Source organism: Pelophylax lessonae, assembly GCF_965119305.1.
Source record: "Pelophylax lessonae genome assembly, chromosome: 12".
Lineage (NCBI taxonomy): Eukaryota > Metazoa > Chordata > Amphibia > Anura > Ranidae > Pelophylax > Pelophylax lessonae.
In genome coordinates this window covers 21,776,663-21,796,194 of record NC_138779.1, presented here as the reverse complement: position 1 = coordinate 21,796,194, position 19,532 = coordinate 21,776,663, and the positions used below count along the sequence as shown (strand labels likewise).

General features: G+C 42.7%; 1 protein-coding gene across 2 annotated transcripts in view; it reads right to left on the bottom strand.

The window, feature by feature from the left end:
• The window catches only part of MMEL1 (membrane metalloendopeptidase like 1), a 324,059-nt gene that overhangs the window by 29,448 nt on the left and 275,079 nt on the right, over nucleotides 1-19,532 (bottom strand). For both annotated transcript variants that reach the window (XM_082273303.1, XM_082273302.1), the window contains exons 15-16: nucleotides 15,514-15,617; nucleotides 12,418-12,476 (exon numbers count right to left, since the gene is read on the bottom strand). In XM_082273303.1, the coding sequence (XP_082129429.1) occupies nucleotides 12,418-12,476; nucleotides 15,514-15,617 (163 nt within the window). The remainder of the gene's footprint in view (nucleotides 1-12,417; nucleotides 12,477-15,513; nucleotides 15,618-19,532) is intronic.

The window sequence follows — 19,532 nt, the reverse complement described above, 5'->3', positions numbered from 1 at the left end:
TCACCCACTGGTGTCAGTAGTTTTTATTTTTTGGTATTTTAATTGTATCATTTTTTATCATTTTATTTTATTTTTACAATGTCACTGACTATGACTCTCTCCATTCAGAAAAGGAAGGAGCTGGTAAATTACATATTTACAGACCCCTTCCTGGTTCTCTATTGTGACACATCCCCTGCAGCAGCCAGCAGGAGAGGGGAGGGAGCACAGTGGGGTGGGGGCAGCACAGTAGGGGGGGGGGCAGGGGAGCACATAGGGGCCCAGAGTAGTGATCATCCGATCATCGGCAAGGCCGATATATCGAGGGCTGATATGCACTTTCCCTGATATATCGGAATCGGCCCCGGAAGTTACCAATATTGCAGATATTCTGCGCGGCGCATACGTGACGTCATTGCGTGTGCTGCTTCATGTGTCTCTGCGCGCTGGGCCTATCATTCGACACTTTCTGCCTTCTAAGACTGCCTCTCAGGCCTCTGACAGCCTCAGACAGTGTGTGCAGCTGCAGTCCAGTCATGGTGCCTGCCAGCTAGCCACCCACAGGCTCTGGCCTCAGCCACCCACCACAGGGTGCCAGCCAGCCACAGAAGGGTGCCAGCTGCCACCCATCAACCCACAACAGGGTGCCAGGCCAGCATCCAGCCACCCACCCCACAACAGGGTTCCAGCAAGCCAGCCACCCACAGTGTTCCAGCAAGCCAGCCACCCACAACAGGCCAGGGTGAGTCACACCAAGCCAACCACCCACAACAGGGTGACACCAAGCCAGCCACCCACAACAGGGTGACACCAAGCCAGCCACCCACCACAGTGTTCCAGCAAGCCAGCCACCCACAACAGGGTGACACAAAGCCAGCCACCCACAACAGTGTTCCAGCAAGACAGCCACCCACAACAGGGTGACACCAAGCCAGCCACCCACCACAGTGTTCCAGAAAGCCAGCCACCCACAACAGGGTGACACCAAGCCTGCCACCCACCACAATGTTCCAGCAAGCCAGCCACCCACAACAGGGTGACACCAAGCCAGCCAGCCACCCACCACAGGGTGACACCAAGCCAGCCACCCACAACAGGGTGACACCAAGCCAGCCACCCACAACAGGGTGACACCAAGCCAGCCACCCACACTGCCAGCTGTCAGCTACCGACCCACAACAGAGTGCCAGCAAGCCACCCACACTGCCAGGCGTCAGCCACCGACCCACAACAGGGTGCCAGCCAGACACCCACACTGCCAGGCGTCAGCCACCGACCCACAACAGGGTGACAGCAGTCAGCCACCCCACAACAGGGTGCCAGCAAGCCACCCACAGTGCCAGGCGTCAGCCACCGACCCACAACAGGGTGACAGCAGCCAGCCACCCCACAACAGGGTGCCAGCAAGCCACCCACACTGTCAGGCGTCAGCCACCCCACAACAGGGTGCCAGCAAGGAACCCACACTGCCAGGCGTCAGCCACCGACCCACAACAGGTTGAAAGCAGCCAGCCACCCCACAACAGGGTGCCAGCAAGCCACCCACACTGTCAGGCGTCAGCCACCGACCCACAACAAGATGCCAGCAAGCCACCCACAGCAGGGCAGGGTGCCAGCAGCCAGCCAGCCAGCCATTTTTTTAACCTTATTGTCTCTTTCAATTTGCAATTGAGATGGATGAAGACAGAAAAAGTAAAAGTGTGGTCTGGGACTATTTCTCGTCTCAACCATCTCCAGGAAAAGCAGCAGCATGCAACACATGTACAAATAATATAAGCATGGGATCACTAACTGCAAAAAGCAAAAATACTTTAAATCTTTGGGCCCATCTAAGAGTTCATCATATTGAATTATATCATGCAGCACAGAAAAAACAAAATGAAGATCAATGTGATTTTGAAATACCTCCTCCACTATCCCAGGCAACAATAACAGATATGTTTCAGAAAAAAACAGGTGTCACTGACTAGATTCAGATGGAAGATCCCAACTGCTGGACAGAGTAATCACAGAGATGATGGTCACTGATAACCAGCCATTTACAATGGTTTCTGACTCACGATTTAAGCGGCTGAGGTCCATACTTGAGTCAAGGTACACACTGAAGAGTGAGAAGTATTATCGAACCGAAATGCTGGGAAAGATTCACCAAAAGGTCGCTGAGAAAGTAAAGGCTATGCTGCAACCAGAGAATGCTGGCAACTCACTCTCATTCATGACTGACTGCTGGTCAGGACAAACAGAGTCACTAATGATCCTTACATGTCACTTCATTGACAGCGGATGGACAAAAAGGCAATTGGTCTTGAATACAAAAGTGATGCAAAGATCCCACACTGGGGAGTACAGTAGAAAAATGTTTCTAGGCGTGCTTGAAGAATGGGGAATCACCAAAGACCGAGTGATGCTTGTGCTCCTTCGAGACAGCGGAGCAAACATGCGGAAACGAATGAGGCTTGCTGATATATCAGACCTCAGTGTCATGGCACACAACACCCTCCAACTTTCAAATGATGGTCTGTCAAGCCAGAGAGCTTTGATTGATATATGTTTTGAGAAGCATGAAGAGATTAAAAATGTTGTGCTGGCAAGTCTTTTGAATTCTCGATATATGAACCATGCTTTCTCTTCTGATGATGTATTGGCCAAGGCAAAACAGTGGCTAACAGAAGATATTCAACAGGAGGTGCAGGAGGTTCCTGTTGAAAAGACAAGTACAGAACAGCATTTTTATAATCTGAAAGAGCAGCATGCTGCAAAAACATATAAATGTCCAAAAAGACAACAACGACCGGAAGAGAATCTTCTTCATCGTGGTCGAATTGATAATGACATTTTCAGTGTTTTATTGGGGCCTCATGCTGAGGATTCTTCTGAATCTGCAATAATGAGCCTGGATGAAGAACTTCATCTCTATTTGAAGGAACCAGTAATTGACAGAAGAAGTGGTGATCCTCTTCAGTGGTGGAAAGAAAATGAGGCACGCTACAAAAGACTTGCTTCCCATGCTAGAAGATACCTCTCTCTCTCTCTGCTCCTCCTCTCCTCCTGTACCAAGTGAGCATGTTAATGAACTGGCAGCATTATATGAAAAAAAACAGAAGCCGTTTAACAGGTGATCATGAACATGCTGAAATGTTCTGCAGTATAATATTGTTCTACTTAACTGGGAGTATTGAAAAGTGTAGTAGTACTAGTGTCCACTCCAATCCACTGTCTAGCTTTTGTCTAGCTTTTATCTAGCTTTTTTCTAGCAGTTTTGCACTGACTGCAGTAATGATTAAAATCATTGCAGTGAGTGCACTACTGCAGCAGTAGTCCACTGACTCCAGTCCAATCCACTGTCTAGCTTTTTTTCTAGCAGTTTTGCACTGACTGCCGTAGTGATAAAAATCATTGGAGTGAGTGCACTATTGCAGCAGTAGTCCACTGACTCCAATCCACTGTCTAGCTGTTTGTTGTTGTCCAGCTTTTTTTCTAGCAGTTTTGCACTGACTGCAGTTAGTGATTTAAAATCATTGCAGTGCACTACCGCAGCAGTTAATGCATCATTCACAATCAGATTATGTGAAACTGATGTCCCTGCAAGTGCACTTTTCATATCAATGTTTATGCAGCTTATTAACAGCCCTTAATGTTAAAAATATTAATAAAAAAACATTTACATGTTCAGTAACAGATTTGTGTCGAAATTTGTGTTTATTTTGCAAAACTTTAAATGTACAAAATATCGGCCCATATCGGTATGAAATGGGCAAAATATCAGTATCGGTATCGGCAGCGAAAAACCGATATCGGTCGGTCCCTAGCCCAGAGACAGCAGAACACAAGTGAACTGGATAGGAGGAGTGGCGGGGGCAGCATACCATTTTACCATTAAGAGTATCACTCATTTGCGCTGTACAATTGACACCGCGGTGAGTGAAGGGGTTTACCAGGACACCTCTATTTACATAATTTCCTAATTCTGTGTCCGTGGTACTGCTATTTGTGCTTGCGGCTTTCCACTTTTTTCTTTTTTTGTTATCAGCATACAGAGGAATCAATCTCCTCCATTTTCCTCCTGCAGCTACAGGAGGAAAAAGGAGGACAGTGATTTATCTACATGCTGCCCCCTCCTATCCAGGTGTACAAGGGAGCCACACAGGCCCCCTGGAGCATGGGGCACAGTTTCAATTGCAACCCCTGTAGTTACGCCCCTGTGCTTAATTAATTTAAATGAACAGTGCAATTCATATTGAAAGATAAATCTAAAATGTGAGTTTACTGGCTTTTTACTTGTTATTGAAGTTTTAAAGGGCATTGCGCAATGAAGTCCTTGTAGCTTTTTCTTGAGAGAATTTATCACTGGATTGTGAACACTCCCTGTATGGGATCCCAGCTACCATAGGTGGAGCTGCTTTTTTAGAGGGATACTACAGGCCATTATAGGTCCTTAGTGGCCTGAGTGCATTTGGTGAGTGGCCAATTTTGCACCAGGTGGTGGAACAAGCAACACCGAGCATAGAGTATTAGGGTTATTAGGAGCAAATATCACTTGGCAAAATCATTTGGATGGACTTAATGAATTAAATACTATTTTTTGGATTTGAAACAATTTTTAAAAAAGAGACATGGGGCACTAAATCATTTTTTAAAAGTCACACTTGGTTGTGCATGAAGCAATTATTGCACTTTATTTTTGAGATCACCTGCATTCTTATGTACTTTATATTTTTATTAATTCAGCACCAATTTGTTGAGAATGTTTTAAACTTTGCACTTTATTTTTTAGAAGAGAATGAATGCACTAAATATATTTATATTAATATTTAAGCACTTGTCAGAATTATTGGGGAGATCAACTAAAGGAAAAATTTAATTTTGGCATAGTCATATATAGATATTCTATTCTATATAGAAACTTTAAGCAGTGGCCTCCATATTTTTAGAAGGTCACTGAAAGTTTAAACTCCCTTTTAGGCAAAAGTGTCTATTCAACAGATTTCTAAAAGGTTTACCCAAACATGCTGTGTTGACCTAAGGTAATAAATAAATAGTCTGTTTAACTTTCTTTAGATAAAGTCTAGCTGACGCTATACCAAGATAATCTTGTTTGGGTGGTGATCATAAAACACTGGTCAAGTATTCTGTGTTTGAACCCATTTAAAAATAAGATTTACTGATACATTATAATCCTATGTGTAAAAGAATTTTAACAATTAAATATATATATATGAATAACATACATAGATATGTAGGAAAACTTTATATATTATAGTTGTTTCATTCTTGCTAAATTCTAGCTTTAACTGATATTGATGACTCATCTCTACATGTCAAGAAAGGCTTCAGTAAACATTTGTAAATTGTAAGTGGTAAATTAGTCATAAAACTTTTCTGACCTTGCCAGATGTCTAGTCTAGAATGTCTGGGATTATAGGATCTTTGTCAATATAAGGTTCAAAGTTTATTTGTTATATTGCTATATACTGAATCTAAGAGCAACACAATACTGCCATCTTTGGTGACTGATGCTAAGTTAAGTCTTTGGTTTAGACAGTCATTTCCCATATATATATATATATATATATATATATATATATATATATATATATAATAATATATTATGATTTTACCAGATTCATTCCTTACCTAGATGCATGATGGAGATATTAAATGGACATGTAATAGATGAGATTATTATGTTGTTTTTATGATAGTCTTAAATGGAGAAATCATATAGTTTTAATATCCATTATACTGGTTGACCAAGAGGTGTCACCCAATGACCTCACCAGTTAATGAATAAGATGTCCCAACCAATGGGGATAAAGTTCATCCCTCTGGGTTTGACTTATGGTAATTTTACAGCCCTTTTGTTCAATACAATATAAAAAGGGAAACCCAGATATGAGAGACACATTACACATTACTGACAACACTCATTACACTTACAACATACACGCTACTCACATCCATACATATACTCATCTATACATACTCCATTTTGCTCCATCATGTCTCTGAAACTTTGAAGGACGCCAAATGAAACTCCTCCCTAACTGGCCACCATTTTGGGAAGGTAGCCACTTAAGGACTCTGGTAACGACCATTCTAAGCTAGCAGCCATTTTAAATATGGTAAATATATCTTGCTGTTTGATATTATTTACTATCATTTATTTCCTTCCTTATATGTTTTAAATTGCATATTTAAGGGTAATGAGATTACAGTCCCAGCTGTATTAACCATATGTAGATTTTTCTTTAAGAGCTGATTTTTGCTTTTTATACATTTTTATTAATATCAGATTTAGCGCATATTGGCGTATTAGTCTCTCATTTTGCATGGCCTATTCTCGCTCCATCTGCAGTGGAATGACTGTCGGCTGCGCAATTCGCAGACAATTGTGGTCTGATTATATAGAACATTTAAATATGGTTTCTACTATACCTGGGAACAACGTAATCTTGCTTTATTTTTTCTTTCATTATTGAGCTACACATCACAGTGCATTCATCATTTAAGTTTGTATTTTATGTAAGATTATCTTTTTGTGTCAACTCAAGTCTGATCATTTATTGTGAATACATATCTTGTGAATAAATATTCTTATATATTCCCTACTGTAGACTGTTTTCACTAAGATTGGTATATGCTTTTAAAAAGAAATTAATCGATAAAAAGAATTCGCTACATATTGATTTGTGGAAATAAGTTGAGATTCTCCTACCTTACAGATCTTTGCTTATTTACATAAATGGAGACACTGTTATATTCAGAGCAGTATAAATATTCTGGCACACTATTTTCTTGAAACTACCTTTATATGAATTGCACTGTTCACTTAAATTAATTAAGCACAATATTTGTTATCAACATTTTATATTTAATATTTTGACTGTGTGCTAATTAGTAACAGCGCCTCACTGATTACCTTCATTTATTATTTAAGTTTTGTACTTAAATTAAAGGCAGCTCTACACAGGGTTGCACTTACCCCATGCAGGTGGCGTCTTCACCCCTGCGTCTCCTCCGAAGTTCTGGCAATCGATTCTCCTCCCGGCCAATCAGGAGTTAGGACTTGCGGCCAATCGGGTCTTAGGACTCATGGTTAATTGGGACTCAGGACCCCCTTCCTGATTGGCTGTGAGGAGAAACAGGGAAACATTAGCGAATATTAATTCGCTAATGTCACACAACTGGGTGGGCTTTATATGCAGTGCTCTGCGCCCCCCGAGCCCACCCTTTTTGAAGCCAATTAGAGCCTCCGGCTCTAATCACGTGCTTCTAAAAAAAAAATAAAAAAAAAAATAAGACCCATTGGAATCCATGCATCTTGCGCCCTGCATGTAGATTAGGGGCTGGGCGCATAGATTAGGCTGCGCCCTGTATGTACGGGCTGCCACTGGTTTCAGCTTAGCTTAGACACATGATCTCACTAACAAGAGAGCCCCCTGCTTTGTTTACATAGGCAGGCAGCTCTCCTATCAGTTTCCCCAAGGATTGCGGGAGGCCAGAGGCGATTGAGCCCACTCCCCCCGTGGTCTGCCTCCCGCTGTGTCTTATCTAAGCTGAGGCTGCTATTACTTTTGTGACAGATGGTTCTGTACGGTGTGTGGCATCTTGGATACCCTCTCTGCTCACAGTCTATATAGAGTCAGGGCAGACTCTTCACCCAGCCTACACCCACAGCAGGGTCCATCAGACATAGCCGCAGAAGCCTGAGAGGGGACCCTAAGCTCTAAATAAGTTTACAGAAGGAAGGAAGTGGAAATCTCTACTAAAGAATTCCACTCCTAGATTGCTGTTTCAAGAACAGATTTCCCCACTTCTCTTTTCTAAAATGTGGGTTTCCGGTCCCTGCTATGCTGTGTGGTCTTTCCTGTTGGCCCATACCTCTCTGTTGTGTCCTGGAGTGATGTAGGAGTCATCAGGAGGAGCCACTGGCTACTTTGTTTTCATGATATGGGATGAGCTTGCGCTCAGTCTGAACCCATGTTCGGTTGTACCAAAAAGGAAGCTGTCAGTGCCAGTCCAATCGGCTGCGACCAAGGCATTCCAAGCCCCACAGCTACATGTACAATTAGGGGCAGGGATGCTCATGACATCAAAGACATCCTAAATGTTTTGCAGGACAATTTCATGGGTCAGATGGTGAACGCACCGACAAGAAACAGACCTACTGATTACCAACAATACAGACCTGATCACGGATATAGAAATACGGGGCAACTTAGGAAACAAAGACCATAGGTCAATAAGTTTCAGTATTAATTACAGTAATAGGAAACACAAGGGTAATATAAGGACACTGAATTTCAAAAGAGCCAATTTCCTACAACTGCGCTCTCTGTTAGAAAATATCAAATGGGATAGAACCCTGCGAACAAAGAACACGGAGGAAAAATGGGAGTGTTTCAAGAGCATACTTAACAAAGGGATTGGCCAGTGCATTCCAAAGGGAAATAAATTTAAAAGAGCAAAAACTAAACCCTGGGTGGCTAAAGAAAAGGCCTTCAAAAAATACAAGGTGGAGGGGGTCATTGGCAGCATTCAAGCATTACAAAGAGTGCAATAAGAAATGTAAAGGCAAAATCAAGGCGGCTAAAATATAACACGAGAGACATATAGCGGAAGAGAGTAAAAAGAACCCCAAGAAATTCTTTAAGTATATAAACAGTAAGAAAGCGAGGCCAGAACACATTGGCCCCATAAAAGACGACAAAGGAAATTTGGCCACAGAGGACAGAGAAAAGGCAAAAGTGTTAAATAATTTCTTCTCTTCAGTCTTCACAAATGAATCGGGATGCTACACTAACCCAGCTTGTAATGCTAAACTAAATAATACACCTCTGGAAGTACCGCCATTGGCTAACAGAAGATAGATAGACTTAGAACTAAACTAGAGAAACTTAACATAAATAAATCACCAGGACCGGATGGCTTGCACCTGAGGGTTCTTAAAGAGCTCAGCCAGGTGATAGCCAGACCATTATTCTTCATTGTTAAAGATAGTCTACAGACGGGTATGGTGCCAGCTGATTGGAAAAAAGCCAACGTGGTACCAATATTTAAAAAAGGGCAGAGATATATCCCGGGAAACTATAGGCCGGTCAGCCTAACATCAGTAGTCTGCAAGATTTTGGAGGGGATGTTAAGGGACCACATACAAGACTTTAATAATGAAAACGGTATTATTAGTAGTAATCAGCATGGATTCATGAAAAATCGTTCTTGCCAAGCCAATCTATTAACCTTCTACGATGAAGTGAGCTGCCACCTAGATAAAGGTAAACCTGTGGATGTGGTGTATCTGGACTTTGCAAAGGCCTTTGACACCGTTCCCCACAAACACTTACTGTAAAAACTAAGGAGTGTAGGTATGGACCATAGGGTGAGTACCTGGATAGAGAACTGGCTCCAGGGGAGAGTCCAGAGGGTGGTGATAAATGGAGAATACTTGGATTGGGCGGGTGTGGAAAGTGGGGTCCCCCAAGGTTCTGTCCTGGGACCAATCCTGTTTAATTTATTCATAAATTATCTAGAGGAGGGGATATCTGGTACAATCTCAGTATTTGCGGATGATACTAAACTAAGCATGTCAATATCTTCTATGCAGGATGTGGAAACCTTACAAGCGGACCTGAACAAAATAATGGGGTGGGCAACTACATGGCAGATGAGGTTTAATGTTGAAAAATGTAAAGTAATGCACTTGGGCATCAGAAATACGAAAGAAAGCTACTCACTGGGGGGGGGGGGGGCGACCTCTGGGTGAAACTAAGATGGAAAAGGACCTGGGGGTACTGGTGGACAACAGGCTTGGCAGTGGCATGCAATGCCAAGCGGCTGCAAGCAAAGCTAACAGAATACTGGCATGTATAAAAAAAGGGGATTCACTCCAGAAATAAAGAGATTATTCTCCCACTCTACAAGACTCTGGTCCGGCCACACCTGGAGTATGCTGTCCAGTTCTGGGCACCGGTCCTCAGGAAGGATGTGCTGGAACTGGAGAGAGTCCAGAGAAGGGCAGCAAAAATAATTAGGGGAATGGAGGACATCAGCTATGAGGAAAGACTACAAGCACTGAACTTATTCTCTCTGGAGAAGACACGATTGAGGGGGGATATGATATCAATGTACAAATACTGTACTGGTGATGACCCTAGCATAAGGAACAAACTTTTTAGGGAAAGGGAATACAATAAGACATGTGGCCACTCACTAAAATTAGAGGAAAAAGGGTTTAACCTTAAAATACGTAAGGGGTTCTTCACGGTCAGAGCAGTAAGGATGTGAAATTCTCTTCCACAAGCAGTCGTATTAGCAGGGTGCATCGATAGTTTCAAAAAACTATTAGATGGGCACCTTAAAGACCACAACATACAGGGGTATTCAATGTACGGTTAACAGCAAACACACACACATCACAGGTTGAACTGGATGGACTGATGTCTTTTTTCAACCTCACAAACTATGTAACTATGTAAAGACCTAAGATGGCCATTTGTCAATGATGTCATGAGCATTCCCTTATCATTGTGTACATAGAGCTGCAGGGTAGGAAATGCCCTAGCCCCAGATGATTGGGCTGGTACTGACAGCTGCTTTTCAGTTGTGGCTAAACATTGGTTTAGACTAAACCCAAGTTCATCACTAATCATGAAAAAAGTCACCAGTGGCTCCTATAGAATTACAGGACACAGTAGTTAAACAGGTTGGCACTAACAGCTTCCTTCTGGGTTTGTCTGAACATGGGTTTGGACTGAATCCAAGCTGATCCCTATTCATGATTTATTTTTGTGTTTTTTTACCAACAGAGTCGCTTTGATCCTCTAAAACTACGGCCTGCGGGCCAGAGTAGGTCCTTTGCTTGCCTTTATTTAGCCCTTGGGGCACTATTACTTCTACTGACACCAATATTGAGGCACTATTCCTCCCACTGATACCAATGATGGGGTACTATTCCTCCCACAGACACCAATGATGGTGCACAATTCCTCCCAATGACAACACTGATGGGGCACAATCCCTCCCACTGACACCAACAATGGGGCACTATTCCTTCCACTGACAACACTGATGGGGCACAGTCCCTCCCACTGACACCAACAATGGGGCACTATTCCTTCCATTGACACCAATGATGGGGCACAATTCCTCCCACTGACCCCAATGATGGGGTACTATTCCTCCCACTGACACCAATGATGGGGCACAATTCCTCCCACTGACACCAATGATGGGGCACGATTCCTCCCACTGACACCAACAATGGGGCACTATTCCTTCCACTGACAGCAATGATGGGGCACTATTCCTCCCACCAACACCAACAATGGGGCACTATTCCTCCCACCAACACCAACACCAACAATGGGGCACTATTCCTCACACCAACACCAACAATGGGGCACTATTCCTCACACTGACACCAATGATAGGGCACTATTCTTTCTCCCTTTCTCCTACTAACCACAGCCACCAAGTAATTTCCTTACTCCCTCTAACAGCCAAATCCAAGGCATTGCTTATTCCTACTGATACTGGGACATTTTCAACTCTCGCTTGCCGCACTCCCCCCCCCCCCCCCAAGTCTGAAGGACAGTAATCTAGCTCTTTATTATTAAAGTTTGGAGACTCCTGCTCTAATAGGGCTTCAGCCGCAACGCGTTAGCATGTTACTGCTGTATCCTGCCATGTAGCCAATAAAGAATAGTTGCAATGAATGTTACAGAGTAGCCGGCTTTATTTTATTAGAGGACTATTGCTAAAATTCAAAGGCTTCTAGGCCAGGCATCTCCCAGGTGATTTGTGGTAGAACATGATCCTTTTGTTGTTCAGAGTCATTTTGATCTACATAAACAAAATCAGACAAATGTGCAAATGTGACCTTTCACCTTCTTCCTTGCTTCTGCTGTTCTTTGAGAGCTGTACTTGGATAGTAAATGGTTCATCTAGTCTAGTGATGGAGAACCTTGGCACCCCAGATGTTTTGGAACTACATTTCCCATGATGCTCATGCACTCTGCAGTATAGTTGAGCATCATGGCAAATGTAGTTCCAAAACATCTGGGGTGCCAAGATTCGCCATCACTGATCTAGTCAATATTTCTATCGACTACCTAATAAATATCATCTTGATACTGAAATGATACCTAGTTTTGTACCCACAGTATTTGGTCTACAGGAATGAACACAGACCATGCATGTCTAAAGGGATTTGTTTTGCAAATTTGTTGTTGCATATTTTATCAGCTTATAGGCTATCACTGAAATCAGGTTTGTAATTGGTTTGTTATGTAGATGAAAGGTTCGGTTGTCTATTTAAAACTGGCACCTCCCACACACAGAAAAAAAACCCACCCTCTGGCTGTGTCTCAATTTCACTTGATTGCTGCCATCAACCTACTATATCAACTACATCAGTTTCTGCAAAGCAGATTCACCTACCGATCTGATTTCGATTTGGTGAATAGAAAGCATCAGCCACCGCTGCTCCAATGATCCAGCTGCAAAAGAGTTAAATACATACTTCCTGAGATCACAAAAGAGGGACCTCTTTAAGCATGAAAGCATGTAGACAAATTATACACCCCTATTGTGTTTACCCCTGGGACCTGGAGAAATTAATCTGAAAAAAATGATTGGTTAAACCCACAAGTGTTTTGTATTCAGGACAGCATTGGGTTTATACTGGGTTTACAAATAAACAAATGCAATGCAGTCTTAGATCTTGGTAATTGAATATTAAATTTGAAGATGGACAGAGGGATTGGGTTCCAAATGAGGGACAACTGAAAGCCCAGTCAATGTATATATCTGAATTGTAGCTAAAAGGAACAGAGCACATTTTAAACTTGTAATTTTAAAACCCAATGCAAAGTTAAAAGAATGTTCTGACTTGTAGACATGTAGGTTCCTGAAATACATACAAAAATGGGTTTAGCACAAAACAATGTTCACTTTCCAAATTAAATAAAGGGTGAAAACATGACATTGGTGTCACAAAACACTTTCTGTAGAGAAAGCAAAACAGCAGCTGTTTGCCTTCAGACCGTCTCTCTTTAATTTAAATTCTACATGTCCATCTAAACAGAGCATTAGAGGTTCTTCACCCTGCTTGAAAAAATAAAATAAAAGTCAGAAGGTACAAATACTGTAGCAGCTGACTTTTATTAAAAGGACACTTACCTATCCAGGGATCTAGCGGCATCCTCACCCACCGATCCAGGCCAGTACTTCGGGTCCCTGACGCCAGCATGTTAGCCGTGACTCCTTGCAGCTTCACAGCCGGCTTCCCACTGGGCAAGTGTGAGCCACACTATGCTTTGTGAATGGTTCTGCGACCTTCTGGGACCTATGCTTAACGCATTGGTAGCCGGTGTAGCTGGGGATTGGCCTGAGATGCAGGGCTTTATGGATGTGTGTGGGTTTCAGCTTATGGATCACCAGAACATCAGGTGTAGCCCTGGCTGGGAGTGTGCATGGCTACACTGGGACTCTAGGGGGGGGTCCCTGCAAGGCAGCATAGCCATCCAAGAGGAAATACAGGGGTAAAAAAATGACTTAGTGGACAAGTTTGTACGCTAAAAATTTGCACAGAAATAGCTGATAGATATATCTTTTCCAACAAGGGTTTAGTAATGCTTTAAGGGGTCTACTGTATGTATAAAACCTTTGTTGTGCTGATATGGTAAGAATTTACACAATCAGAACAAAAATTAACGTGCCTTCTCTGTTATGTGTGGTTCCTAAATCATCAGTCCATCTAGTGGTTAGACAGTTTCTGTCTGTTCCTCCGCTCCAAGACCTCCTGTGTTCTCCTTCACCCTGTGGTACAGTAGAGTGTAGAAACCCAGGAGCCCGTTCAGGCTCCACACCACATGTAACATCCAAGAAAGATGGCCCACACACCAATGATGTCTTCAAACTCCAGTTAGTTTACTGAGCTTCCAGAAGCAGCGTACACAACACACTGCAAGCCTCCCACCTGTTGCCACACTCCTGATGCATTTTACCCATAATAGGGTTTAACTGTAGAGAATTCTTGGTGTTCTGCCAGGCTTTCTTGGATGATATAATTGCCATCTAGTAGCCACAATATGTTTTTGTTTCCTGATTGAGGTATTTTTGGAAAAAAAAAAAACGCATGATAGGACCTGGAACACCTGCTGGTGGCACTGTGGTTCCCTGGGTGAAGGGTTGAAAACTCCAGTGTCCACTAGTGGGTGTCTCCTAGCAGTCAGCAGACCCCAGCAATCAGTTTTCACCTTATGCTGGCCGCTGGGAGGGTATTTAGGTCCTCCCCTACTAAGTGCTTCTCGCTCCAGTGTTTTCCTGCTGCCAAATTCTGTTTTCCTAGATCCTGCTCTTGCTTCCTGCCCAGTACCCTGCTGCCTTGTACCTGCCCCCCCCTTGTTTCTGATCCCAATTTTGTTTGCCCCTTCCCATCTGCTCCCTGCACCTCCAGTTTTTTCCAGCTTTTGGGTGTTCCCCATTTTGTATATAGTTAGGCTTTCTGTTTATTAGTTATTAACCGGGTATTCTGTTACTTTGTTATTTGGTTCACTTATTTTTTCATGTTTGCTGTGTGCTGGTTTTTGAAAGATTTTGTTTCACTGTAAATACAGTAAATCTCCCCTAAAGCATACACACAGTCTGGCCCCAGATTCCTGAGTGTAGCCATGCAGATTGGGCCATCTCTGCTGCTAATTCCTGACAGGGCATTATGGCCAATAGGTGGTGTTGACAATATAGGAACTGCACATATTAGAGGAAATACAGCAATTTTAGTCCTTATTGTGCGCATATTTGTCCTATCCGCACAACAAACATTTTATGCATAGACCCCTAAAAGTAGCCTAGTAAACAGGTGAATAGAAGCCCAGAACTCCATCTGGTGTCTGATGATGTAATCATAAAATAATAAAAAGCAATGTTTAATATAAAAAAAAATTAAGTTTTTTAAAGGAAATTTTTTTAATCCTAAAAATAGTAATAAATAAAATATATTTGAAACATTATTTATTCCCTCTTATAAAATGAATGTATACATTTTATATAATACATGAATTGTTTTCATTCACAACTCTGCCCCGAGCTACTTCACCAATCTCGTCTCCAAATATCACCCCAACCGTCCTGTCCGCTCCCTTCAAGACCTCCTACTCTCAAGCTCCGTTGTCTCCTCCTCCCATGCTTATCTCCAGGTTTTCTCCAGGGCCTCTCCCATCCTCTGGAACACTCTACCTCAACCTGTACGACTATGTCCTACTCTAGCTGCTTTCAGGCGATCCCGGAAAACTCATCTCTTTGGCCAACTAATCTGCCATCAGCTCATTCCCTACTGTTACAACCTCTTGTAACCCCTGCCCCACCCCATTAGATCATAAGCTCTTCTGAGCAGGGCCCTCTTAATCCTCTTGTATTTTATTGTATTGTAACTGTATTGTCTCCCTTTTATATTTTAAACTGCTGGCGTTATATAAATTCTGAATATTAATAATAATAATAATTTGTCTCCCATTTTCCAGTTCAAATACTTACGCATCTGGATCAACGGGTTCTCTGAGCTTCTTGAGGCTTTTCTGTGCTCCAGCTTTTAAAATCTCCAGTATATTCTCAAAATATTTTTGCTCGCTAAAGTTTAACTGTGGAGAGACAGAGAGAAAAAAAAAAAAATCAATACTTCATGCACTTGACTTCTATCACCGGAGCTGTGTGTATGTGTTTTTCGCGGTCTTCTCAGGCTATTATTTTTTGTAACGCGCTCAGTAATATTCCGCCAGTGAACAGCATTGCAATTATCCCCTGACCTTCCTTCTCCCATATAAGCATTTTACCAAACTGCTCAGCTGTCACAAGAACTGTTCAAGTCCCTGCAAATCAAAGGGACGCAGTCAGATGGCCGTAAATCGAGGGATAGAAAATAAGTGATGCTCAAAGCTATTTTAGAATTCAGGGCCGTGAAAGGGCAGGCTGGTGTACTGTTGTGTCACGATTCGAGAAGGTTTCATCCGTATGACATATCTCATATAGAAAGTAGACATAAAGGAAATGGTGTAAACTCTCGTATTTGGAATACAAGCTGTCTTAGTAAATGAGGACCTTTTGCCATGGCCATTTTACAGAATACAGAGTCTTGCAATTACCTCCAACCTTGTAACACACAGCTACCCCCCCCCCCAATCCCATTAACCAGACAACCACTATCCATTTTGGAGTTGAATAGCCATAGCAGCCTCTTTTTTAACACAATAAACAGAATTAAATACAAAATTGGAAAAGATAAACATGACTAAGGTATTAACTACTTCTGGACCCGAAGGATAAATGCTCCTTATGTTGGTGGTCAGTGGGTTGAATGCTTCTTAACCAGCTCTGGAAGGATTTGCCCTCCTAATGACCAGGTCATTTTTTGAGATTCAGCACTGCGTTATTTTACCAGACATTTGCGTGGTCGTGCAGCGCTGTACCCAAATAAAATTGATGTCCTTTTTTTCCCCCCACAAATAAAGCTTTATTTTGGTGGTATTTGATTACCTGTGCAATTTTTATTTATTGCGGATAAACAAAAAAAGAGCAAAAATTCTTAAAAAAAAAAAAAAAATATATATACATATATATATATATATATATATATATATATTCACATTCTGCTATATAAAATTCCCAAAAATAAATAAATAAATAAAAATAAAAAATTTTCATCCTTTTAGGCCAATTTGTATTCTGCTACATTATTTTTGGTAAAAAAAAAAAATCCCAGTAAGCGTATTTTGATTGGTTTGCGCAAAAGTTATCGCGTCTACAAACTAGGGGAAAGATTTATGTCATTTTTATTTATTTATTTATTTTTTACTCGTAATGGCGATCTGCGATTTTTAGCAGGACTGCGACATTGCGGCGGACAGATCGGACACCTAACTGACATTTTTGAAACTTTTGGAGGGACCAGTGACATTACTACAGTAATCAGTGCTAAAAATATGCACTGTTACTGTAATAATGACACTGGCAGGGAAGGGGCTACCCCGGGGCGCTCAAACAGTTAAGTGTGAGCCTAGGGGGTGTTTTCTAACTGTATGGGGGAGGGATTTGTGGAATCAACACAAAGACCTGTGTTCCTAAATAGGAGAATCACAGTCGCTCCATGTTCATTCCAGAGAGAGCGACGGTCTGCTGTGTTTACAACAGCAGACCGTCGTTCTCTCTCCACGGGGAGCGATCGGGGGTGCCCGGGGGCAATCGCAGCCGCCCGCCCCGTGGATCGGCTTCCCTGCTGCGCGCCCCCAGGAGTACTCCCGCGAACCTCCATACAGGTACGGCAGTTTGCGCAGCCGAGCCAGCCTGCCGCAGTATATCTGCGGCGGGCGGGCGGTCGGCAAGTGGTTAAAGAAACTTTGTCTCCAATATTACTTGACCATCACTCCATTGTTTATCCATACCCAAGTAACCACACAAACTGGAGTTCAACTGCCTCTCGCCCCCCAAATAGACAAATGACGGCGAGCGGGATGCTCTGTTGTTCTGGGACTACGTCTTATGACGTCCTAGTCTCACCGCGCTTGCGCGCCCATGGGGGTGTGCAGCGCGGCGATTGAAGATAAGCTGTGTCACTGGGACAGAGCACACCCCAATGACGTGGCTCTTTACCCATGTGATCAGCCATGTCCAATTACAACTGATCACATGTAAACAAGGAAATGCCAGTTATCGGCTCTCCTCGCCTCACACTGACAGAGTGTGAGGAGAGGTGAGCCGATCAGCGGCATTTCCTCACAAGGGAAACCTGTACAGATAATCAGTACCCTGATTATCAGTGCAGCTCAAATGGTGCCCAGCAGTGATGCCAGTCTATGCCCATCTGTGAGGCCAATCAGTGATGCAAGTCAGTGCTGCCCATCAGTGCTGCCAATGTGTGCCACCTATCATTGTCCATAGTAAGCCAGTAAGCCAGTCCCCCCATGACTTCATCTCTTTGACGAAACTAGTTGGGCGTGGCTACGACGCTTCGTCATTACACACGCTTGTTGACTGGTGCGAGAGTCCGGTGCAGCCACACAGCCTGCTGCTTTTTGGGAGAGCAATTGTATCTGTTTTTTTATTGCTATATGCAAGTTTTTTTTAAACCTATTGCCCAATGATTTGCTTAGTGCGATTCACTTTGCAAGTTTCACTTGTTATTTTTTGAATAAATGTTTTTTATGGGTTACACTATGGGCATATATGCCTTTTTTTTTTTCATCCTGCTGATGAACCAACCCTGACTGGATTACATTTGGGGCTTAAATTTTCAATTTTTTAGTGCTGCTTCATATATTTATCAGAATTCTTGCATCTAGTGTCACAGATTGCTTAAGCGGCTGCTCATTTGTAATTTATATGCTTTAGCGCGGATATCCTATATGATTTTTATCATTGCCCATAAGTGCCGCCCATCAGTGCCCATCAGTGCTGCATATCAGTGCAGCCTCATCAGTGCCATCTCATACTTGTCCTTTAGTGCCATTTCATCAGTGCCACCTCGTCAGTGCCCATCAGTGCAACCTATCAGTGTCCATCAGTGCAGCCTCATCAGTGCCCATCAGTGCAACCTATCAGTGCCCATCAGTGCCACCTCATCAGTGCAACCTATCAGTGCCCATCAGTGCAGCCTCATCAGCGCACATCAGCGAAAGAGAAAAATTACTATTTACAACATTTTCTGACAGAAACTAAGAAAAACGTTAGCAAAAAATAAAAAAAACTCAGCGGTGATTAAATACCACCCACAGAAAGATCTATTTGTGGGAAAAAAATTATAACAATTTAATTTGGGAACAGTGTTGTATGACCGCGCAATTGTCATTCAAAGTGTGACAGTGGTGAAAGCTGAAAATTGGCCTGGGCAGGAAGGGGGTGAAAGTGCCCAATTTTGAAGCGGTTAATGGACATAGCAGCCCTTAATTAACAGATTGTATATGAAACATTAACATTCCATACAGTATGAATGGAGGCCCAAGGTATCTTTACTTAACAAAGCACTCGTGTGCAACCGAAAGGGAGGTCTCCAACTGCAAAAAAACGATACGGAGACAACAACACCAGTAATCGCAGATACAACCCTGAACAACCCACAGTTCACTGTTACTAAACCATACAAAATAAGGGGAGCTGTACCCACGATGAGTCCCTACCACTGTATACTTTGCCCATAATGACCAACTTCAAGGACCTTGTATCCCGTCTATGCTATGACATATCCACATAAAACCCTTAAATGTCCCAACAGAACACAAGATCATCTCCAAACCTAAGGACGGAAGGATGGGAGTTTTCCTGACCACCAGCTCTCTTCCAATTGAAGACTTCCTAGGACCCTCCTACTGACTATCTATTCTCTCACCATCTGCACCTGAAGCCCCACCTGTGCCTACATGACCTACTAATCCAGTAAGTACCCCTTAATTCCTATTTAATTTAACCTACAGAAAAAACCCTCCTATGCCAAACTCCTTTTAACCCAGTCATGTCGGACCTGTGTTCATACTTCTGTTTATTTCTTGCTCTGGGCCTAACTAAAT